A 25,213-nucleotide genomic window follows, 5' to 3' on the forward strand; every position below is an offset into this window, starting at 1 on the left:
TACCCTCAGACTTCAGAACGTGGTACAGAGACAATACATGTTGCTATGGTGAATGACCTTTTTCCTGCTGGAGGTTACTGAAACACTTGATATAGCTAATGCCCAATCACCTCTCTCCAGCAGGATGACCTCCCAGGCCAGATACCTTACACAGGAAAGTTGTCCAGTAAGGGGAGACGTATGAGTACAGAAGAGAAGGTTTTCACAAGAATAGGATCTAGACTGTGAAATGTATTCCTGAAAAAAAAAATGTGACCACAGTACTAATTGCATTCAAAACTAAAATATAAACGTTTCTTCACCTTCACTTCCCCTCACTTTTTTATGTCTTATTGACTTTTTATTAAATGTCTCCTTCACCCCCCCGCCCCATATGTGCACATAACCTAACAATAAATCAGGCTTTTTCTTCTACAGTTTCGGAAGACCTTTCCATCTTTAAATGCTAGGGAGATGTCAAACTACAGAGTAAAATAAAAAGTGTTTGTGAAGGAAAACTGATGGATTATTCTCTTGCTTGGCTTTTCAAAGATGCACTCTTGGGTTTTTTCCCCCTTCTTGTCTGAACATATCCATAGACTTCTGATTTGTAATTTTAAATGGTCCACTGCAAAAAACTTAAATTCAGGCAAATCAGTCTAGACCAGGGATCAGCAACCTTTGGCATGCAGCCCCGCTGGCAGGCCAGGATGGTTTGTTTACTTGCAGTGTCTGCAGGTTCAGCCAATTGCAGTTCCCACTGGCCATGGTTTGCCGATCCGGGCCAACTGGGGCTGTGGGAAGCGGTGGCTAGCACATCCCTCGGCCCACGCTGCTTCCCGCAGCCCCATTGCCCTGGGACGGTGAACCGCGGCCAGTGGGAGCTGCAATCGGCCGAACCTGTGGACGCTGCAGGTAAACAAACCATCCCGGCCCGCCAGTGGATTTCCCTGACAGGCCGTGTGCCAAAAGTTGCCGATCCCTGGTCTAGACGTTACTTTCCTGTGACCACTACCATTGTGTTCTGATAAACTCTTAGTCTTTATTTCTCCCACATATACACAACCAGCAAATTTAAATGGATACGGTTGGTGTTTTCTCAGGAGGTCCTTTAGCTTATTCTGTTTTGTTGCAGTAATGGAGTTACTGTTTCATAAGGCACCTAATGTTGTATCCAGGTGAAGGTCGAGATTAGTATACATTCCATCTTTATAAACAGTATTACTAGCTACAAAATGTGGTTTGTGTCCCTTATGTTTTGACAGGTATGGTATCTCTATTGCTGCTGTATGAGTTCTGTCTCCCTCTCAGCTTGTCATTCATGATATGTATAATCTTTTGGAGCTCTGGTACTATCAACATGGAATATAAAAATGCTTCACCCTTTCTATAATGTGAAGATTAGCTGTGTATTTTTCAAGAGACATACAAATTGTGTGATAATTGTAATAGCCCTTCTCTCACTTCCCCTCCCGCATTTTTTGTGAAGCCTAGAAATACCATGTGTTTTAGAATTTGTAGGTATGGAAATGTAATTGACTAAAATCTCCTTGACTAGACTTCACTATGTAAGAAAATAATGTATTCTAGTGGAGCAAGATAATGGCTAGCTTTCAGTTTCATTCAGCATTCTCTCTCTACCCCCAATGCAGTGTACATACATTGCAATTGATCAGGTGCCGAAGACTCATGCTATTGTGCTAAGCAGACCTGCCTGGCTTTGGGGGGCAGAAATGGGAGCCAATGAACATGGAGTCTGCATCGCTAACGAAGCCATCACCACCAGAGAGCCAGCTTCTGAAACTGAAGCCCTGCTGGGAATGGATCTTGTCAGGTGTGTGGTTAATGGCTGGACTACGGATCAATCACTTGGCCTATTAAAGGCTGCAAGATGCTTGTATTAAATCAGGGTATTGTGGCATTAGCAATAATGGCACAATATATCAATGAAGTAGACACTAAGATTGGGTTTTAAAACTCTATAGGCTGTAGACACAACCTATAGAAATGCTATTTATACAGGGCCTTGAACATGATCAAGATAACATTTTGTAACATTTGGAATGTATCAAACTAGCAAATATTGCCGCTTCAACCTAGTCTGCATTCATTAAAATCAGCAGCATGTCTACCTACCATTTAGAACAGAAGTGATATATTGTCAGAATAAGGAAAGCTGTAGTGAGGAAGAAGTGCTTAACTCAGCTCTGTATTGCCCATCGTTTTCTTCTTTAAAGCATCCAACTCTGACCAAGAAAGCTTACTCCTATGCATAAAATAAGTAAGTTACTGTAGAGCTTAGAATAAGTAAGTTACTGTAGCCCCACTTCAGCACATGAATTCCAATGTAAACCCTTTGCCCTTCTGTTGAATGCTGGCAAACAAACTTCTGAAAGTTCATTCACTCCAGGCTGGCTGCCTGAAAGGCTTGCTCTGCATTGTAAGTCTGAAGCTGCACATTGAGTGGCAGTGAGGAGAATCATAAAAACAAAACCAAGCAGGAGGAAGAAAGGAACTGGCACAAATGAGCTAATAGAAAACCTGAACTCTGCTTCTAGTGAGGGAGCAAATGGACTGCCATAAATGGAGGTAATGGTCAGAATAAAATGATTGTATCCTGTTGTTTAGCAAAGATTCTCTTTTTAATGGCATGTCTTATGGCTGGTTGATACTATCAAACTTATATCTGTCCCACAGGCTACTAGGTTTTAACAAGTGACAGCCTGGATAAAGAGTTCTGTTTGTAGTAAGTGTGAATCATGACAGGTCAGAAGTCTAGTTGAGCAGTTAAGCACGTATGCCATTTAGTAACACTGGATCCTCAGCAATATATGAGTAGATGCCAACCTAAGGAGAAACCAGTAGTGGTTGGGCATCACCCACTGTCTGAACAATTCATTCAGTGAAGGAGAGGACAAAGATCAAAGCCAACAATAGCTCGCACCAAGGAGAACTAGAGATCACTATAAACAGCCAGCGCGCTGTTGCAATTCCCCTTTTTATTTGTGAAAACTTCTAAAATACTGGATAATGACATTAAAATTCTCTTTTGGGTGATATCCAGAATCCAGAGACCCAGCAAGTACAGAATCAATGCCTGTAGGCCATGTGGACACCACCGGTACTGACAGCACCACTTTTCAGCCATTTGCAGACCATACCAGTTGTATGATTTGAGATTAATTGGGAAGGCAATCCGTTGAGAAGTCAAAGCATAATTACGGCCTGATCTACACTTAATGTCGATTGGGGGTATGAGAGCCACACCCCTGAAAGCTGTAGGTATGCTCACCTAATGCCCAATGTAGATGCAGTTATGTCAATGGAAAAATGCTTCCATTGACCCAGTTTCTGTTGTTCAGGGAAGTGGTGACAGGAAAACCCTCTTCAATTGGTGCAGGCTGGTTTACACTACGGCATTGCGTCAGCATAGCTATAGTGACATAACTATGCCAGTATAGTCCCCGTAGTGTTGATATACTCTAGGAAACATACTCTTTTCTGCCCTAATTTTCCCTTCACCCCACTTTCAAGTCCTATGTTGGCATTAAGTCTTAGCTCTAGGCTTTTCAAACTTGGTATACTTTTTGCTTTTGTTTCAGAAAACAAGCTTGCTTCCTTGGAAATTGTTTCTAAACTTTACAGCTGACAAAAGAGTATTCAGACCAATAAGACTGCTCAGGCACTTCAGCCCAAATCCTAACATCTGAGCCAGACATGAAGAGGCCATGTGAGACTGAGCCCTTCTGAAGGGGCCTACGCCATCATCCTCCTGCCTTAGATTGTACTCCAACTCCTTAGGTATACTTCATGCAGAAAGTAAGAAGCCTGCCTAACATTTCTCTGGAATTCTGTCACTGGCAAGTTAGGAATTAAAATCCAGCAAATATGGACCAGGACTCCAAAAATGTGGTGGGGTGCTGTTAGGCATGCATAGAAAACCCCAACAACATTGCAAAAAAACAAACACATTTCATTCTAAACTTGAAGTGTCACCGTTGCTTCCTTCCTTACCATTCTAACAGTTCATTCTGAAGAGTCCTAGGTACCACAGTCAGAAGGCTTTATTTTTATCTGATTTAACTGTGGACATGAGACAAAATGATGCATAAATAAAGTGCCAGGGCACCTCACGAAGGTTTAACACATCTGTCTGAAAAGAGCTTTGCGGTTACCAGAGATTTCTATTTCCTAAATGTCATCATTTGTTTAATATCTGGCTATTTTTGACTTTTCCTAAAACTAATTTGGCCAAGTTGACGTTACTCTTAGCTGAAGATGCTTGTCTTTAAAGTAGCAGTATCGGTTCAAATGTCTATTTATTTAAAACTCATTCACATTTTAGTAGCTTGTTTGAAAGTCTGAATCTACAGTTAGGAGTTCAAGTTGAAGAGCTAAGAATTTCAGGTTAACGTTGTAATTTTGCTGTGACTGCCTTGTTGGAGGGCGTGTCACTGAGCTCCTTTGTTAATGAAGAATTCCAGGCTGGGGATAGAATGGATTTAAAGCCCCCTTCCCCTCTAGAAGCCTCAGAGGATTGATTTTTACTCAAGAGCTTAGTGTTAAAGTAATTGGCCAGGCTTAAGGAGGTGGAAAGTTATGGGGATCAGCAGATCTTTAGACAGAAGTTATGTTGGATTTTTTCACCTCTGCTACAGGTCTGCTGTAGGACAGACCTCCTAAACAAGGTGCTTATTTTATTCTCTGCTGCCAATAATTTACAGGTGGCCTTAGGAGTGCTTATCTGTTTGAAACAAGTGAATGAATTGTTTCCCCTGAAGAGGAGTGGGGACAAAGACAGATTGTAGAATCTGCTTTGTGGCCCATCAGAGCCAGCCTTGTACACTCAAGACTCTGTGCGAACACAGCAACTCTGAGGTTGTCCCATTTGCCTCAGTATCTTCAAACCACCGCTCTAAAAACATATCCTCACACCAACAGGAGCAGAGCTGGCAGCAACTCCGTGCTATTTCTCTTCCTCTCCCCCTGCCGCCTCCACATCAGACTTCTGATCCTGACTCCAGCAGCCTGGGCCCCAGAGATCTTATGCGCAACTTTGTGTGTCATTTATGTGCTCATCTTTTCTAGAAACATAAGTGTGTAGAGGGTTAGGATACTCAGTCAGCTTTAGTGGAAATCAGGCATCCAGATCCTTTAGCTGGGGAGCTAGAGTCTGCCCATTTTGGGAAGAAGAAAATTACCAGGGAAACCAACTTCAATCTGTAATCAGGTTTTGTTTGATCAGATTTTAGTTTCACAATATGCCTTCCCCAGTCCTTTAATTATATCCTAATCCTCTTGGCTGGGTCTCTGAGGGAAAAAATAAAGGTGTGAAATGACTGCTGTGCCAAATGCAACGACTGTTTGATCAGCAAAAACTGTGCCTGTTATACAGAGATATCTGCCAGTGCGTTGGGTTTTCCACTGTTAGTAGCAGGAAATCTAATTGATTCATTGGGGTATCATACTCCAGTGTGTCTCAGGGGAAAGAACTTTTGAAACAAACTTTTTGTACAAAAATTAAAATTGTTTAGTGGTATTTGAAATGCCATGACAGTAACAAAGCTCTGCCCTTGAAATGCATGGACCATCCGTAACATCAATGCAAAAGAAAGTTAGTGCCTGCGCTCCCCGTATGGAGCGATGGAGAACATGCTGCTGGTTGGCCGGTGGCCATTACGCATCAGCTGCACCCTTCTATTTAATTGCACATTCAGGATGAGGTCCTGGGACATCTGCCAACTGTCTGAATACTAGGTCTTATCTGATTTTTTAAGTCAGGCGTCCTGGCTTTGAGAGGGAGTGACTGGGATTGCACGTACAGTGGTTGGAGATGTTGCACTGCTTGAGCAGGAAGTTGGCAAAGCTGAAGGATGAGAGAATGTTAGAGGAAGCCCATACACACAGCCATGAGACTTTCTCCAGAGATGCTCAGCAGCGTGCGAGGGGAAGCAGATATTGGAGTGAGCTCACCCCTTGGGCTGGGCTTGCTTCCACTGAGTGCTCAGACCCATCTCTGGGATAAAGATTCTTAGCCTTTGCTCAACTTCTACATTTAGCTGGAAACAGTGCAAAATGAGATCCTTTTACCATAAAATCAACCTTCTCCGTTCTTTGCTTCCCCAAACTTCTTGTTGTGGAATGTCAAGGTTTGTTTGAGAATCTGATGGGGAGGCCTTGGCTCTGCCACAGGCTTGATGTGCAAACATGGGTAAGTGATTTAAAGCTGCATTTTCAAAAGGGGCACTCCTTTAGATGCCCTGCTTCAGACACCCAGGGCTGTATTTTGAGACTGACTTCAGTTGGAAGTGTGGGCGGTTCACAGCTCTGAAGATCAGGCCCCATCTGTCGAATTTTGTTCCCAAGTTTAGAGAAAAGTGTCTCACAAATTTAGATTTTAACCGCTGCCTAGGTTTTCCCACCTATCAGAAAGGCTTAGATTGGATAGGACTTCTCCATAAATATGCTGAGACATAATTCATTTTTGTAAAGGTTTTTGATTCTCTAGAAGGTGGATGTAAATACACACTTTCATTTTTATTACTACAGTAAATTTTCAAGATGGGAGGTTAATGTAACTGAAAATATGAATGTACAGTAAGGTATGACAGAGTTAAGATAGCAGTGAAATCATATTTGTGGGTATTTCCATTTCTAAAGAGCTTGTACTTGGCTGATGGCAGAAATAGATTAAAAGATTAAATAAATAGAAACCTCTAATCTGTTGCCTAGACAGCAATTAAGTAGAGCCGAAGAGCTGTTTGCTAATTTCCTAACTAGGATGGTTTCATTTTGAATACAAATACTTCAGATCAATGTGCTAAACCCCACGGATTTTACTCTTCTGATTTGTTTTCTAAAACAAGTAGTTAAATTTACTGGTTAGGATTCGCAAATTTACTTTTACACTCCTTTCAAGCCAGTCACATTCACTTTTGGCACATACCCTGCATTTTAGTACTTCCAAACAGATGCCTTTGTCTACAGTATAAAACAGTCAGTGAAGGCTGATGTGCAATTAATTTTGTATGGAGGGTATGATGGACAATATGTGTGGGAGTACAGGAAGAGAAGGGTGATAAAGATAAGGTACTTATCTTTGACTACAGAAAATTCTTGGACATTCTATTTACCAGTCAAATTCACACTCCCTAAAGAGAGTAAATAGAATCTTGCGGGCTGTCTTAAGACACAGTCCCCGTTACACTTAGTACTTGTGTTAATTGTAGCAATTGTAGTAGATTTGTGGATGGAGAAACCAGTTTAGATAATATGAAAACATAATTATAAAGTTCTGGGCCTAGTATTTCTAGTGAACCTTTAAAGCAGAAATTGCTGATGTCTGACCAATAACTTCTGAATGCACTTCTCTTGTTAGACACTTTAGAAATGATTCCATCTGACATCAGTAAAACTGTAGCTCATACTATAGGATAAAGCTTTTTGTTTAACATAAATGAGTCACTGCAGCACATCACTGGACTTTTCACTGTTACTTAAACTGTATTGGATTTTTTTTTTAAAGGCTTGGCCTAGAAAGAGGTGCAACAGCTAAAGAGGCCTTAAATGTAATAGTTTCTTTGTTGGACGAGAATGGACAAGGTGGAAATTATTATGAAGATGGGAGCTCCTGCCATGCTTTCCAAAGCGCATTTCTGATTGTGGACAGAGCAGAAGCCTGGATATTGGAGACTGTTGGGAAATATTGGGCAGCAGAAAAAATCACAGGTGAGTTTTAATTGGTGGCAAACTGGTTATCATAAGAAGGCTGCATAACATCTCTTCAAAGCTTGTTTTATTTATTCCCTTTCATTTGGGGTAAAGATATCAAGGGGTTATGAAGAGGTCTAATTGGAAAAGTCTAATGGCTTGGATGTATCAAATTAGTCAAACAATGAAAAGCTGCATGATGTTGGTAGCTGCCTAGCTCCAGTCTAGCCCATTAACTGTTCTCCTTTTGTATGGACAGATTGTCCTTCTGCAGTTACGCTATTTCTCCAGGCAAGACTTGAAAGATTACCAGACCCCTATGGGCCGGAGGAATATGTCTTCTAGCCAGACATAGATACTAAATACTGATGGAGGGGACTGAGATACCCCACTTCCTGGGAAGTAGTAAGATACCGTTCCTGGACCCTGTCTATATTGATCCATCTGGCTGATGTTAAGTGGTCTCATCTCTTATTTGAACCTCCTGGTTGCTGTAATTAGTGTGTCTGCTACTCTACCCTTCACCTGCCTTCTGAGTCATCCTTCCCATTAAATAGAATCAGAGGACTGGAAGGGACCTTGAGAGGTCATCTAGTCCAATCCCCTGCACTCGTGGCAGGATTAAGTATTATCTAGACCACGCCAAGAGGTGTTTGTCTAACTTGCTCTTTAAAATCTCCAAGGGTGGAGATTCCACATCCTCCCTAGGCAATTTATTCCAGTGCTTAACCACCCTGACAGTTAGGAAGTTTATCCTAATGTCCAACCTAAACCTCCCTTGCTGCAATTTAAACGCACTGCTTCTTGTCCTATCCTCAGAGCTTAAGAACAATAATTTTCCTCCCTCCTCCTTGTAACAACTCCATTGCCTTCATCAGCTGCCACTCATAGCTTTTCCCAGGCAGAAGCATGAAGTTATTCTTGTTTGTTTTTCACTTCTGCTCTTCAAGATCCTATTAGTACCAGTGAAACTGACCAGTTTTTACACTTCTGCCACTTGCAAAAGTTACCACCAGCAGCAGAAGGAATGGAGGAGGAGCCTCTCTGCAGGTTTAGGAGTTTTACATTTATTTTACATAGGAGGTTCTCTTTGCAACTATAACAGCTATTCTTGAGCTTATCACAGTAAAGCTTTACTACAAAATCACTGGTACTGGTATCTTACGCTTAGCAGGGAAGTTCGCTGTTCACCAGTGCTTTGTGGGACACTGGGTTTTTCAAACCTTGTCCCTAGGATCACATTGGGTCTTCTACATAATGTTGGTACACAGAACTTTTTTCCTTAAATGAAATTGCTTGATAAACTCTGCTTTGCGGTGAATTATACTTTAATTGTAACGCTGTCAAGGAAATAGACATTTGTAAATGAATAATACTCCTGTTACTGTCCTCTTGCTGATCTGAACATAGCACTGACTTGAGTAATTCTGTCAATTTGACTTACTAGAAAGAACAAAAAATATAAATGAGTTTAATTGTTGTAATATTTAAACAGGTGCTAATGGGTTTTTTTTGCTTTGCTAGATAATAACATATTCCAGTTGATCAAATCAAAATTATTCCAATCTTCGTTTCCTGAAAATGAACAGCCTGCCACTGACCCTTGGTTTCTGTAGTTGGTTAGTAGGCAGTAATGCTTATAGCAGTTTTTAACTTGGATTAGTAATCACTATTTAAAATTTTATTCAGTGGGCATTAGAAAGGCAAATCTGATTTTATAACAATAGCTGTTAATGATGCTATTAAAGTAAAAATTCCATAAATCACTTTAGCCTGCCTATTAAAAATAAGCCTGCTACCTTACCTTCACTGTCAAGTTTTGTTTGGATAGTGAGTATAGTTTAAACAATTATTTCCATTACTCCTATGATGTGTTTACTGTATCCTCTGGTGAGTATCTGCAGTAGCAATCATTAATCATACTGTCTGATGTGTATGGATATAAGCAATACAGGCAGAATTTTTTTTGGGGGGGGAGGGGGAAGTCATACAAAACACACACATTGAAGGCTTATTATTTTCAATCCATATTATTGTCTTAACATCCAGAGAACTGTGTTTTAAAACAAATCTTGTGCTCACAAAGACACTAGGTGTTAGTATACATTACATTTTTACAGAAGGATTTATAATTCGATACTGCATTTTAAATATTGAACATTAAAAAAAAATCTTTAAACCAGTATTCCTATTTGATTGGAAACCAGATTATGTGTTATTCCACATGAGCTCTTCTTCTGCTGGTCTTTCAAATGATGCCCATTTTCAAACAAGAAATTTAAAATTTCCAGTTATAATTAGGTGACAGTTTCTGGGATGGAAAGTTATTTAGCAAATGTGTATAATGCTGTGTTGAATAGTGGGATTAACTTTTTCTTCAAACAACAAGTAATGCCACACAGATCACCTTTGGGCTGAAGTACTATTGTGTCAATTCCTTTGAGTTGATTGTAACCATGTTGGATGAGCTAGTTAATGTGGTCTCGGGCAAAGGGTCAAGATTACTTTCAAATACCTGTTTGGAAATGAAGTGTCGTAATTTAGCTTCTGGAAATCTAAGAGCCTGATTCTCTACTGCTTTGCACCTTGTAGAATCTTTTCCATTGTGCAGAGATGGTTGAAAATTATAGCATTTTGATACGGTAGCATTGTGCAATCACATGGTGCAGGGATAAGTATCTAAACATGACACAAAATGCATTGGAGAATCAGGCCCTGAAACTTGACGTGATGAGTAAATCCTGTGCATGCGTAATTAGGTGACTATCACAACGAAATGTCTAGATTGGTCAATGGCTTAATTTGCTAACCAAATATTTTGCTCCTCTAACCACTTCTAGCTCCATTTTAGTAATGGTATATTGTGATTTGTGGCTCTTTCCATAGAGGGAGTAAAGTGCATTTGCAACCAGCTTTCATTAACTACAAAAATTGATGTTGAGCATCCTGAGCTTAGGAGTTATGCAGAGACTCAAGGCTGGTGGACTGGAGATACAGAATTCAATTTTTCTGAAGTGTTTTCTCTAGCTGAGGACCATTTAGGCTGCTGCTCAGGCCAGGAGAGCCTAGAAAAACAAGAAGGTAAGTAGTAAGGATTTTTCCTCACTGATTTTTCTTGCCACTTAATTCCCACTTTTCTCAACCAGACCTTCGTCCGTAGTCTCAAGTGGGTACAAGGAGAGCATTTTCACATGCCAGTCCATAAACTACATGGAAGGAAAATCCATAGAACAAATTGCCTCGAGCAAAACTCCTGGATGAAGTCTTAACGCCTCAGCCTAAATTTAGAAGAAGGCTGTTTTAAAAAAACCCACAAAACTTTACACTCCACCATCTGTGTGATTTGATTGTCTTTTTGTTATAGGTTTGATACATGGGAATAAGAGTAATATCGTACCGGTGCACCCCTGTTCTCCTAGCATGAAAAGATGACTTACCTTAGTAGAAAACGATGAGGGAGGGCATAGTGTTTTTCCAGAAGGATGTTCATATCAGTCCTATTGTGAGGAGGGGAAGAGGCATTATCCAACTGCCTATGGAAACAAGCTATGATTGCAAACTATGAGACTCGAGTTCTGTTACAGCAATGAAGATGCACTTAGGAAAGACTCCACCGCCGCCCCCTTTTTCAGGCCAAACTGGATGTTTTTATTACCGGAGCAGATTTTGATTATTGAAATGCTCTCAGCAGAAATGGGCTTATGTTCTGGTCCAGAATTTACTAATCACTTAACATAGCTGGAGCTGGCCAGAACCCTTTTTGGAATTACTGCAGCATCTGCTGCTGTGCATGAGTAATGTGTAATCGTTGTTCAAGGCACCAGTTCAGCCATGCGTGAGCAGTGTTGCCATTCTCTTTAAAAGCTCTACATTAAGAATGATTTTGCTGATATTTGAAATGGTAACAAAATCTAGTTCTTGTGCAACAGGAGACTGGATGAAAAACTTCTCACTGCAGTGCACAATACTAGTAAGGGGGCTGTGGTCCAATGCCCACCACTCAAAGTAATCCTCAATCTGCAGGAGAGGGTCAGGAGGGGAAACAAATAGAAACTAATTCAAGCACCTAGAACAGTTGAGCTTTAAAAGAAAGCTGGTCTTAACCATAACTGTAGCAGAGCTGTCGTATAGTGTACTATATACACTATATATACTATATATATATATACTACTATAGTGTAGTCTAGTTAAACATTGATAACTACGCCAAAAGCCACTGGGAACATTTGATGATCCACGTTATAGATTATCTTTACCACCCCCATAGTTGTGAAACTTGTCTCTGTACTTTGAATTACTTCCAATCCATTAGACATGATGGGCCAAATTCACACTTGGGGCTGTGAATGGAGACATTTATAGTGGCAAAAAGTCCATCAGTTAGAGGGTTGAGGCAGTGCAAGGCAGCTGTAATCTGTTCTAGTATGTTTCAGGGTTTAAGTTCTGTAAATACAAGCTGCTAATAGTGGTGGGGGTATGTTCCCACCTATATGATATGGCACTGTTTGCATTGGGCCTGATGCAATGCCCACTGAAGTATAAGTACTTTCCTTTTAATTCGGTGGGCTGTGGGTCAGGCCCATTGGGGCACTTTTTTCCCCTTTTTGCAGGAAATATCACTGTGCGAACAATGATGGAGGTCTTGCGTGACAAAGCTAGTGGTGTCTGTGTGGACTCCGAAACGTTCCTCACTACAGCTAGCATAGTGTCTGTTTTGCCTCAGAACCCTACTTCTCCCTGCATTCACTATTTCACTGGCACTCCGGACCCTTCAAGGTAAGTCAGGGTGTCTGCTGCCCTTCTCAGGCCTAGAGGTGTAGGCTTTAATAAGGAGATTCTGGCCGTGTGTATGTACATTGAAAGCTATTAAACTGATTTTAGTGACAAATTTAGGGCCCCTTGTGACTGGCTCTGCATTGGTGAACAAAGAGGGAGAGGGTGCATATAACCGTCCTTCCCCTTTATCATGTCCCTTCACAGAGGTGTGCTGCAATTCCTGTCTATGCTCACCACACAAGGACTATGTTCTGTGTCAAAAGATTCAGCACCTGCTGTATGCCCCGCCCATACACCCTTTGGATCACGTCTTTGTTTTCAGGACATGGGTTTCTCTTTTAATGCAGTTGAAGTAGAAATCCCGGTAAATATCTATGGTACTAGGACAAAAAACATTTTGTTAATCTTAGTGTAAAGAACAGTAGCTCACTAACATTCCATACATTTGGTCTTACACTTAAATCCCTGCAATGGTATTTTAACTTGTTCAGAGTGCTGGCTTTGGTAATTGAAAAATAATTCACCATGGAGGCAAGTCCTTTTAAATGGGACATCCTTTCCTTCTGTTCCATTTCACTTATTGGGGGATATCAGCAGACAGTGGTAAAATTAATGTAAATTCAATTTAAGTTCTTAAATTTTAATCTTGAGAAAGAGAATAATTATTCTCACAGTGCCCCATATTATAATGGTTGAGCATGTACTGTAAGAGGCTTAGTGATATTCCATTGTTCTGGCCTTTTTATTTCCAGTGTTGCCAAAATAAGTTCGAACAAATTTGTCCAAACCTCATTCTTAAACTACAGAAATGAAAACAATTCAAAAAAATATTTAGTTATCTTAATTCAACTTTATGGAATAACGTGGCAGTTCTTAGAAGTTGCAATCTCTGCTTAGTCACCCAAAACCAACATGGGAAAAAGTTTTAGTCTTTCAGTTTTTATTCAGATGTTCTCAAAGTGTTACAAAAGTAATAATACTGTGAGTGAGTAATATTATTGTACATGTAGCATTTAAAGCACTTCTCATTTGCAGTTTTGAGATATATTAGGATTTAATGTAAAAAAACCCAAGAACTTGAACATATTCATGTTGCTAACTAGATGTCTGACAATCTATGCTGCATCTAGGTTGTACCATGTTTAATATAAAGTTACGGTGAAACTTTTCTTGGAATATTCATGGTTCTTGTACTTAATTATGTCAAGAGACTTATCTTAAAAAAAAAATCCACAAAGACCTGATACAAAATCCATTAAGTCTTTGATTGACTGTATGGGCTTTAGATCAGGGTATTAATACCTCAGTAAAAGGACAAGTATAGTACTGATGCCTATACTTCAAAATAGACTCTTGAAAACCAAAACGATTTTTTGCTACAAGTCACTTTCCTAATTCTCCCCATTTCCTTTTGTTAATTTGTGAACCCACAATGGTTAGTTCCAGTAACTTTTAGAACAGAGTTAAAGGGAAGTTTCAACCTTGACTCAGATTTTGTTTCATAGGTTCAAATCTGATTCTTTAAAACAGGCAAGGTGATCCCTTTGTCCCTTCCTCACCCAAGTTTGTGGTACTATAAAAACCACTTCCTGTCAGAGTAGACAAGTCTGACACAGTCATGCCTGGTTACTAACATTTTACATTATGTTAGAAAGCATAAGAAACACATTCAACAGACAGAGCCTTTACGTGCATCCTAGAAGCCTTGTTGGAACACTGAAGTGCTATGTGACTTAAATGTAGCTTATTGCAATTTAAAATGGAAGCTAGCAGAGTTGAAAAGCCAGTGACCACTTAAGCTTTTTTTTTAAAAAAAATAAAAAAAATAAAAAACCCCACACATATTTACATGAAACATGCTAGATCAATTTGACATCACAGCTGTTGTGTTCTGCTCCCAGCCCTACTCTGTTTGTTGGGCCTAGTGGTGCGGTTTGATTCTGTATCCTGTGACTGGCAGGGAGAGTAAAAGAAAGACTTGACACACTAACCTGTACCTACTGTCCAGACCGTGATTAAAAGAACACACAAGTCTGAGTACTATATATACAGTGTGTAAACTTCAAAAAGGGAGAGGAACTGCTTAGGGTGGCCTAAGTGGCCACAGCCCCGTATAAAATTACCACACCATAAAATTAGCAAAAGAAAAGTTATGACGAATAGCAGGAAACATTTTTACGTAAAGGTTTATTGAAACGTCCTCTTGAGAAGAAATAAAAACCCTATTGCTTAAATCTGGGCAGGACAGAGTACTGGGGAATACTATAGGGAACAACCCATGGCCTAACAAGTCTCTCTCACCATGAACTGTGAATCCCAGCTTGGGTCACTCTGCATTGTATTTTAAACTAAACCACATGCAGCTTAAGAAAATATTTGCCACTTACTGTACATTAGGGAAATTATAATTTTGGGGAGAGGATGCTGATCTGACTATCCCCTTGGACAACCAAAGGTCACTACAGTCAGATGACTATTAGTTGTCTTAGAAATCATAGAAATGTAGACCTGGAAGGGACCTTGAGAGGTCATCTAGTCCCCCTCCCACCATGCTGAGGCAGGATTAAGTAAACCAAGACCATCCCTGAGAGGTGTTTGTCTAACACCTTCTTAAAAACCTTCAGTGATGGTGATTTCACGAGTGCTTAACTATCCTACCAGCTAGAAAGTTTTACCTAATATCTAACCTAATTCTCTTGCTGCAAATTAAACAAATTACTTCTTGTCCTACCCTCATGGACACTGAGAATCATTGATCACCATCGTCTTTGTAACAACCATTTACCTATTTGAAGACTCCCCCTTCAGCCTCTTCTCTACATAAATATGCCCAGTTCTTTCAACGTTTCCTTATTGGTCATATTTTCTAAATCTTTTATCCCTTTTGTTGCTCTCCTTTGGACACAATCTCCCATTTGTCCACATCTTAGTGTGGTGCCCAGAACTGTACACACTACTCCAGCTGAGGCCTCACCAATGCTGAGTAGAGCAGGACAATTACCTCCTGTGCCTTACATGGTAATATATCCTAGAATGGCATTTGCCTTTTTCCACAACACTGACTCATTCAGTTTGTGATCCACTATAACACCCAGATTCTCTTCTGCAGTACTATGGCCAAGCCCGTTATTCCCTGTTTTGTAGTTGTGCATTTGATTTTTCCTTCCTAAGGGCTGTATTTTATACTTGTCTTCATTAAATTTCATCTTGTTGATTTCAGTTCTTCAATTTGTCAGTCATTTTGAACTTGAATCCTGTTCTTCAGAGTGGTTGGAACCCTTCCCAACTTGATTTTGCCCACAAGTTTTATAAGTATATTCTTAACTCCCATCATCCAAGTCATTAATGAAAATACAGAATATTCCCAGAAGACAGACATTTCTGGGATTCCACTTGATAAGTTCTCCCAGCTTGTAGTGAACAATTGATAACTACTCTGACTATGGTCTTTCAACTTGTTGTGTACCCACCTTACAGTTAATTTCATAGTTCTTATATTCTTCTCATAAGACTGTCATCTGGGGCTCTGTCAAAAACCTTACTAAAATCCAGGTATACCACGTCTACTGATTCTCCCTTCCCATCCCTCCCCCCTGCCACTGGGCTGTTTACGCCATCAGAAGAAAATTGAATTAGTTTGGCATGATTTGTTCTTGACAAATCCTTGTTGGCTGTTACTTATCTTACTATCTTCTAGGTTTGAACAAATTGATTGCTTAATAATTTGTTCCAGTATCTTTCCATTTATAGAGGCTAGGCTGATTGGTCTATATCGTTCCCCAGGCCCTCCTCATTCCCCATGTTAAAGGTAGGTACTGTGTTTTTCCTTCTCCAGTCCTCTGGGACCTCACCCATTCTCCATAAATTCTCAAAGATGGTTGCTTTAGCTACTTCCTGAAGTACTCTAAGGCCTGGTCTACACCGTGGGGTGGGGAAGGAGGAAATCTATCTAAGTTGGGCAACTTCAGCTACGTGAATAACGTAGCTGAAGTCGACGTACTTAGATCTACTGACCGCGGTGTCTTCACTGTGGTAAGTCGATGGCTGACGCTCTCCCGTCGATTCTGCCTGCGCCTCTTGCCCTGGTTGAGTACTGGAGTCAACGGGAGAGCTCTCGGCAGTCGATTTATCATATCTAGACTAGATGCAATAAATCAACCCCCACTGGATCGATCGCTGCTCGTCAATCCAGCAGGTAATGTAGACAAGCCCTTAGTGACTAAGGGACCCCTGTGGGATCACTTTAGAGCTGAAGGGAGGTTCACCCTTCACCTGGAACTCAAGTCTTCATTGGACTCTGAACAAGGCAGTAGGTAGGCTTGCTTCTCCAAAATACTCTTTGCCTTACCAAGGCCCATTGCTCTCCCATCTGTGTCGCATAAAGGCTGCAGCAGGCTTTAAACACCCTTTGGAATTCCTTTCCTTGCCATAGCAAAGCTACAGCCTCTAACCTGGCTGCAAACAGACAGACTTGCAGAGGTCCTTCCCTCTCCCCATCACAGGTGCTGGAACAATTTGTATAGTGGGGGGTGCTTAGAGCTTTGAACCATACTGTAAACCCCTGTATATAATGGAAACCACTTACACCCAGGGGGTGCAGCAGCACCCCTAGCTCCAGCACCCTATACTCCCCATAAACCAAGGTTTGTACACAAGACATTAAGAAAAAACAGCCACACCAGAGTTCCTGCTTCTCTGTGAGTTAAAACTTTTCTAGACAAACTATGATCAAATGTAATAAAAACTCACTTTCAGCTCTGAGTTTGTGTGTCTTTATGAAGAGAAAAGCTGTCCCACTCTGGTCATGCCAGCCTGCTTCCTCACTCCCTGAAAACCCCTAGCAGCTGATTGTCTGTCTTATAAATAAGTAAGGGTTGGGTTTCAGGGAGGCTAATGAGCCTCAGGTTCATCTGAGCTCTGTCTGTTAACTGTTGCCTCCCCAGCCGGGAGTCACAAAGCTTTTCTTCTCATCCGCACTCCCCATCGTTCCCAACAGGAAACACTGACAACATGAATGTATGCAAAATGTTAGTCTCAGTGCAGTTCATTGGACAAGCATCCTCCTCACAAAACCCCCAACATATGGCACTGGGCGGGTGAGGTGGTCTATCGTCTTATCTAACTGGTACTCTCATTGGCAGTTTCTGCAGATGCCAATGATTCAGTGGGCTTGGAGACTGAACTGTCTCCCTTAGCAATGGTCACTGTGGTTTAAGACTGAGCTGCCTTGTTGGGACAGTGTGCGCTGCTCCTGCTTCCGCTGTTCAGAGAGCATTTCCATCTCCATGGCTGTCAATCAGAGACAATAGGTGCAGCTAAAATACAAATAAAGAATAACAGCCCATTTCTGCATGCTACTGTCACTTCTGCTTTACATGCCTTCTCTTAAAAAAATCTGTAATAAAAGACATGTCTTGCCCCAGTTTGTTCAGGTCAGAACCTTTTGATGGCAGGGCTTCTCAACAGTGATGGATAGAGCAGCAGTGATGGACTTCAGTTTCCTGGTCCGTCGTTAGTTTTCAGTCTTCTTTTCAAAAGTCTCTCACCTTTTAGCATCCTCCTTCACACTGGCTGAAGGGCACTGCCTTAAAAAACAAATGTGTGACATGCAGTTTATTAAAAGTATTTGCTCTTGTGTTCCTAAGCAAGAGGTTAGATCTAGATTTTATATATGAAATTCCCTTAGGTTAGGGACAGGTTTCAAATCCAGTGTTTAATTTTGAGCTTCCATCTAATTCCAGATTGAAATGCTTTGTTTGATGAAAAATATTACAGTATTTTCTGTGTAACCATTTCTTTAACCTCTCCTGGACTTCCCAATTTGGACACTGCTGGTCAATGCCAAATCTTCAGAGATATTTAGTAGGTTGTGTAATAACTTGGGCAGAAATCTTCCTCTAGCCCTCATAAGTGGGTGGCTTTAAATATATCCACCTTCAGTTTGTTTCAGCAAAGAAATTCTGAACTGAGTGCAGGACTTAAGATGTATATTGTGTGAAGAGCTTTATTGACATATAAATTGATGCTGTGCAAATGTAAGAGCACTGGGAAGTTTTAGGTTGGAAGACTGGTTCTGAGCCAGTTAATTTCTTTGAAAACTCTAAGCACAGCTTCCACAGACTACTTAAAGTGTGGAATGAGAGAACATGAAGGAAAAAAGAAAGCAAGAGAGTCGTATGGGGCTAAACTTTGGGATTTAAAGATGATCAAAACATTTACCCTCTTCTCCCACCACCCCAAAAAAAAAATCAAGAGGAAGGAAGCTCAATGCTATAATTCACAGAAATGGGGAAACTGACATGGAGGGGGAGAAAGAGAGGTTAATATGTAAAGCTTTGCAGGACGTAGTGTTTTTGAAAGCAAATGGATTTTTCTTGTGGCATGTGTTCCTTCTTTTAGAAGAGGTTATTTTTGTGCCATATCTGACCCCATCCTGCCACAGTAATATAGATATGCACATGCAATACTGTCCAATGCATCTCTGTTGGCAAAGTAGCCTGGATATACTGCTGAGTGATATACACAATGTCCCTGTGAATAAGGTTCTTATCTCTTTCAGGTCCATATTTAAACCTTTCATCTTCGTTGATGACGTCAAACTAGTACCAAAAGTTCAATCGCCTTTTCTTGGTGATGATGATCCTGTAAAAAAGAGACCTCGGTTCCAGGAGAAGCCTGACCGGAGACATGAACTGTACAAGGCACATGAGCGGGCCCGATCTGTCACTGAGAATAATCAGGTAAAGCCTCTAGGACCTGGAGCCTTTAGAGTCAGGTTTTTTTCTTAAAACTAAAACACCCAGGATCTAAAATGCTGACTGTGGGAACAAAAATTTGAATGTTTGCATGACTTATGCTTCATTCTTTCTAGAAAAGTTTCTGTAAAATCTTTTTCCACAGAAACTTTTAAATCTAATTAAAAGGAAATTAGTGGGGTTCCCCCCACTTAAAAATCTGAATAGAGGCTTAGAAGTAAAAATGGAGGAGTGAACATTTTAGCCATGGTTGGTTGCATTCTTTTCTTATTAATTTTTGTAAACATGGAACCAAAAAAAAAAATTCCCGCCAGATGTTGGCAGAGTTTATTATTCAGACTCTCAGCTTATAGAATTTTAAAACGATGAAAGTTGTCTGCTTCTGTATAGGGCTCATGCGTGGTGGTGGGCTTTTTTCTTTAAGTGCTGCATTATTGAACACTATCAAAGTTTAGAGATGTTTACAAAAAACTGACAGGTCGCCCAAGTTGCCCCTTAAAAAGAAGCAAAGGGAAACTTACAAGAGCCTGAAAAACTCATATAAAATCCCTCAAACTTTCAAAGGCAATCATTGTACATATGTGACATGCGGGGCACAATCCAGATCAGTGGGGGGCTGTATCACCTCTGCCTTGCAACCTTGTGTACCTTACAATGCCTTGCTGATGTAGCTCCCACCTGTGCCGCTCACAAACAGCCTTCCAGCATGCAAGTCACACCCTGACTGTTTGTGTGTAACTGCAGCCTGCCAACTATACCCTGGCTCTCACCAGCCTGGGTTATACTGCAGGGTGACCACAACACATTCCCAGTCCTAGATCTTTTCCCCAGAAATGTAGGTCCTGTACTGTCCAGCCCTGTTCTGGACAGTATAAATATATTGTCTGTTGTTCCTATAGGGGGAATAACATGCCAGTTTATTACCTTAAAGAGTTACCCAGACACTTCAACTTAATCACACATAAAACAGTAAAACAAGTTTATTAATTACAAAGAGATTTTAAGTGAGTATAAATAATGAGGCATAAAAGTCAGAAGTGGTTACAAGAAAAGTAAAGATAAAACTCTTACTAGTATCTACTTAAGAAACTAACTCTGTTGCAAAGCAAACTTTCTCGCCACATGCTTCCAGCAGATTACTGACCAAACTCTCAGGTCAAGACCCATCCCCCAGAGTCCAATGGTTGTTTCTTTTTGTCTTTTCAGGTGTGGAGAATGAGGTGGGAAAGAGGGAGGGGAGTCTCTTGGGGTGTTCGTCCCTCCTTTTTATAGTTTGTCCTCCTCTCAAAAAACATTTCTAGCTGAGACCCAGAGACAGAGTCTATGTGAAAGGATAGTCCCTGCTGGGTTATTTTCACGTCTTTGAACTTCCATTGTGTTCCCTCCTTGCTTGATGACTCTGTTTACTGCTTAAATGCACATTAAGGCAAGCACACATTCCTTCATTAAGTCAGGTCTGCCCTACTGCCTGGGTGGAGTTGTGGGGTTTGAAACATGTGTTAATAACATCATACAGGGGACTCTTATTGCTTCACATACAATGTTGGCACACATTTTATCGGGACAATACTGACCAGCAAATTGAGTTTTCTAATGATATCTTACAAGGCATACCTTGTACAAAGATTATTACAGTAGTGTGTCAAGTGTGAATACAGGGGTATATTTGGTCACAAGATACAGAGTTATTTTGAATGGTGTTACTGGTTATTGGGATGTGTTATAAAACTTTTGTCACATTATAATAGGATTGTGGCAGGAATATCACAGGTTGAACTGTATCCCGGAGTACTGAGATGTCGGAATCATAGAATATCAGGGTTGGAAGGGACCTCAGGAGGTCATCTAGTCCAACCCCCTGCTCAAAGCAGGACCAATCCCCAACTAAATCATCCCAGCCAGGGCTTTGTCAAGCCCGACCTTAAAAACTTCAAAGGAAGGAGATTCAACCACCTCCCTAGGTAACGCATTCCAGTGCTTCATCACCCTCCTAGTGAAAAAGTTTTTCCTAATATCCAACCTAAACCTCTCCCACTACAACTTGAGACCATTACTCCTCGTTCTGTCATCTGCTACCACTGAGAACAGTCTAGATCCATCCTCTTTGGAACCCCCTTTCAGGTAATTGAAAGCAGCTATCAAATCCCCCTTCATTCTTGTCTTCTACAGACTAAAGAATCCCAGTTCCCTCAGCCTCTCCTCATAAGTCATGTGTTCCAGTCCCCTAATCATTTTTGTTGCCCTCCGCTGGACGTTTTCCAATTTTTCACATCAGTTTTGTAGTGTGGGGCCCAAAACTGGACACAGTACTCCAGATGAGGCCTCCCCAATGTCGAATAGAGGGGAACGATCATGTCCCTCGATCTGCTGGCAATGCCCCTACTTATACAGCCCAAAATGCCATGGAATGATTCATAATGTATAACTTTTTGTTAAAGTTATGACATCTTATGCAATTCCTGTTTCAGCAGTCGTTTGTGTTCACATATTTGTTAATGTGAATTTTACAAACTCACATTTATAGTTAGTCTTGCAGATCTCATCTCTTGCAATGGAGTGGCTTTTTATACCTCAGAGCAGGAATTTTGTTTTCCCTCTAAAAAGAAGTTTTTAGAAATTACCAAACTGAGACAGCCCTGTCTGTATCCAGTCTAGTAGGGAATGTATCTAACATTGGTTGGTGTGTTGAGGCTTGTCATAAATATAAAGGGAAGGGTAAACACCTTTAAAATCCCTCCTGGCCAGAGGAAAAACCCTTTCACCTGTAAAGGGTTAAGAAGCTAGGATAACCTCGCTGGCACCTGACCAAAATGACCAAAGAGGAGACAAGAAACTCTGAAAGCTGGAGGGGGGGAGAAACAAAGGTTCTCTCTGTCTGTGTGATGCTTTTGCCGGGAACAGAAAAGGAATGGAATCTTAGAACTTAGTAAGTAATCTAGCTAGATATGCATTAGATTCTGTTTTGTTTAAATGGCTGATAAAATTAGTTGTGCTGAATGGAATGTATATTCCTGTTTTTGTGTCTTTTTGTAACGTAAGGTTTTGCTTAGAGGGATTCTCTATGTTTTGAATCTGATTACCCTGTAAGGTATTTACTATCCTGATTTTACAGAGGTGATTCTTTTACTTTTTTCTTCAATTAAAATTCTTCTTTTAAGAACCTGATTGCTTTTTCATTGTTCTTAAGATCCAAGGGTTTGGGTCTGTGTTCACCTATGCAAATTGGTGAGGATTTTTATCAAGCCTTCCCCGGGAAAGGGGTGTAGGGTTTGGGGAGGATTTTTGGGGGAAAGACGTTTCCAAGCGGGCTCTTTCCCTGTTATATATTTGTTAGACACTTGGTGGTGGCAGCAATAAAGTCCAAGGGCAAAAGGTAAAATAGTTTGTACCTTGGGGAAGTTTTAACCTAAGCTGGTAAACATAAGCTTAGGGGGTTTTCATGCAGGTCCCCACATCTGTACCCTAGAGTTCAGAGTGGGGAAGGAACCTTGACGAGGCTCATGAAGTCCGTCAGCAGAGAGCACTGTGTACCCCATACCGGATGGTGCTGGAACATGAGTGGTAAACATCACATGTATAACTACATCTTACCCTGGGTGGTGTAACCTTTGGGCTACAGGTTGAGCAGCATTGGTCCCCTCAGAATTTGTATAGCCGAAGATGTCCACTCTTGTAAAGGCCATGAAAGAAGATTTCCCTTGAGGAGAAAGTGACCTTAAACCAGGCAAGTCACAAAAGGACCACTCTACAGATAGTCAAAATTGTCAGAAGGAAATGCCTTTCTCACTTCACCCGCAATAAAGAGGGCAGAATAAAGAAGTAGGTAGCTATCATCAGCAGAGCTCCAATTATTACAATCCACACTGGCTAGCAGTATAGAGCATGTCAGCCTCTCCTCCCCATTGTCCAAGGCTCCCTCCTTGGTCTTTACCCTTCCATCCAAAATCATTGGCGCATACTCATATCTGTGTAGGAATGGTCTGATGCTCTCTTGCGAGACTGCCAACTGCCTCCTCTCCCTCTTGCTGTGCTGCACTGATGCACAAGGAAACGAAGAGTAGGAGCTGACAGACAATGAGACAAATGTTGTACAGGGGGTAGCAGTAGTCTGTCCTCAGCAGAAAGTAAGAGAAGCCAGGGTTTCCTGCTGACAGCTCAATTCAGACTCCTAGTGGTGGAGTTTAAGAAGGAGAATTTAACTGCAAACCCTCCAGTTAGATAAAAGGGGATCCGATTTCTCGAGGGGGCTTACAGAAGGGGTCTGCAGCTGCAGACAACTATAATCAGCACCAGTGTTCTAAGGATTCAAACACTGGTCTGTTGAATTAAATCAATAATCTGCCATTTTGGCAAACTATGTACAGTAGGTTGATGACTCCCCCATTTCATCATCAGCACAACAAGGTAAATTCAATGGCTCCACCAAATGCCATGCATCATGAAAAAACATCCTATTTATTGTATCTTCTCCAGGTGCATCCCATCTCATCCGTTAAGGGAATGAAACAAGATCTAGTTCATTTTTTTTCTGTAAGATTCATTAGACACATGCCTTCTGATTATTGAGCTAATAAAGGAAAAGACTGTTCATAGTGCATTTTTCAGAGAAAAGGGCTATTGAAAACCCTCTTTTAACACAGTGACACCCACCCCAGTTCTGTAACTTTAAATGATGGTATTTTCTCTCAGAAAAGTTTCGCTTTTGTTTTACACAAAGGCCTGAGCCCAAAAAGCAAACAGAGCAGCCTGTTTCTGTTTAAAACTTTCTGACCTCAACCTGTTAGTCTTTTGCTGTCAGCTGTAGAGTCACATAGACCCACAATCAGAAAAGCCCAGCAGACCTATGGTGGTGGTGGAAGTAACTGCTACATAAGATGACTTGAAGGCTTCTTCAGTAATTATAAATGGTAAACTTGACAAGTTTAACTTACCACGTTTAAAATTTTTAAAAAAGGCGGTAGTGGATTTGGAAAATTAATTTGAGGCCAACCTCCAAATCATGGAGAATAAATAAGAAAGTCAGACTGAGTCAGCCCACTCTGTCTGAAAAGTATTCAGTGTTCTGAGGTGAAATTTTAGAACACCCTTAAGAGCAAATATTAAATTCACCAGGGCCCATGATGCGGAAACTTTGGATTCTTGATACTCTGAAGCTTAGCATAAGTGACTCTAGCCTTCTGGGGAAGAGCTATAGAGTACCAATAAGAAAACCTGCAAAACTCCCAGCCACCCTTCCTGCTAAAAATGGTCCTTCTGAGAGTGAGAATCTCATTTGCAGCTTCCAGTATAAGTGAAATAGTCTACGAAGATAGAAATGGCATTTTCTTTTCAAGGAGTCCGTTCCAAAAAACACACAGCAGTCCTGCCACTTGATGCAACCATTCACAGACACTCACGTAGAAAGTGGACTTTTATGCTAAAAACTAGCTAAAGCAATATATTTTCTGGAGAGGACCTTCTACATAGAAAATGTTGAAAAGCAGCAGCCAAGTAAACCTTTCAGTGTCTGACACAGATGCAGCCCTTATTCCGGGCTAGAATCTTTCTTCTCTGTAACTTAGATGTAACATTTGATCTGTCTTTCACTTTGATGCTGTTTGACTATACAAAGGTTAAAAGGTAAATGGGCAAACTCATTAATTTTAATCCCATGACTAAACCTAGAGTAGAGTAAAGAGGGTGATGTTCTGCGGGATACTGTTCTACATTCTGTTCTCTGCCTGGTTTTTGAAAATCCTTCCGGGAACTCCTGGCTGTCTTGCAGTATTTTTGTTGTTAATGAGCTTCCAGACTTGAGATGAATCAAAGAAACTCCCTCAGAGTTATACAAGTTTTATCCCCCAAGCTGTGCTCAATCTTTAACGTTCTTATTTCCTTTGAATTTACTACTCACTATTTTACTAAAGTTGTTTCTTGATTACTAGTCTCTATTATTTGTTCTGCATATTAAATGATAGACCATTGTTTTCATTTTTGCTTCGGGTTCTACCACA

The 25,213-nt window shown here is 40.8% G+C and overlaps 2 protein-coding genes across 3 annotated transcripts in view; one reads left to right on the forward strand and one right to left on the reverse strand.

The window, feature by feature from the left end:
- The window catches only part of SCRN1 (secernin 1), a 45,046-nt gene that overhangs the window by 19,507 nt on the left and 326 nt on the right, over nt 1-25,213 (forward strand). For both annotated transcript variants that reach the window (XM_077811336.1, XM_077811334.1), the window contains 5 exons: nt 1,632-1,813; nt 7,505-7,707; nt 10,576-10,770; nt 12,300-12,465; nt 19,025-19,205. In XM_077811336.1, the coding sequence (XP_077667462.1) occupies nt 1,632-1,813; nt 7,505-7,707; nt 10,576-10,770; nt 12,300-12,465; nt 19,025-19,205 (927 nt within the window). The remainder of the gene's footprint in view (nt 1-1,631; nt 1,814-7,504; nt 7,708-10,575; nt 10,771-12,299; nt 12,466-19,024; nt 19,206-25,213) is intronic.
- The window catches only part of WIPF3 (WAS/WASL interacting protein family member 3), a 73,364-nt gene continuing 66,071 nt past the window's right edge, over nt 17,921-25,213 (reverse strand). The window contains exon 8 of the mRNA XM_077811333.1: nt 17,921-18,050. Coding sequence (XP_077667459.1) covers nt 18,028-18,050 — 23 coding nt within the window. The 3' untranslated portion in view covers nt 17,921-18,027. The remainder of the gene's footprint in view (nt 18,051-25,213) is intronic.

The sequence above is a fragment of the Eretmochelys imbricata genome, chromosome 2 (assembly GCF_965152235.1).
Source record: "Eretmochelys imbricata isolate rEreImb1 chromosome 2, rEreImb1.hap1, whole genome shotgun sequence".
NCBI lineage: Eukaryota > Metazoa > Chordata > Testudines > Cheloniidae > Eretmochelys > Eretmochelys imbricata.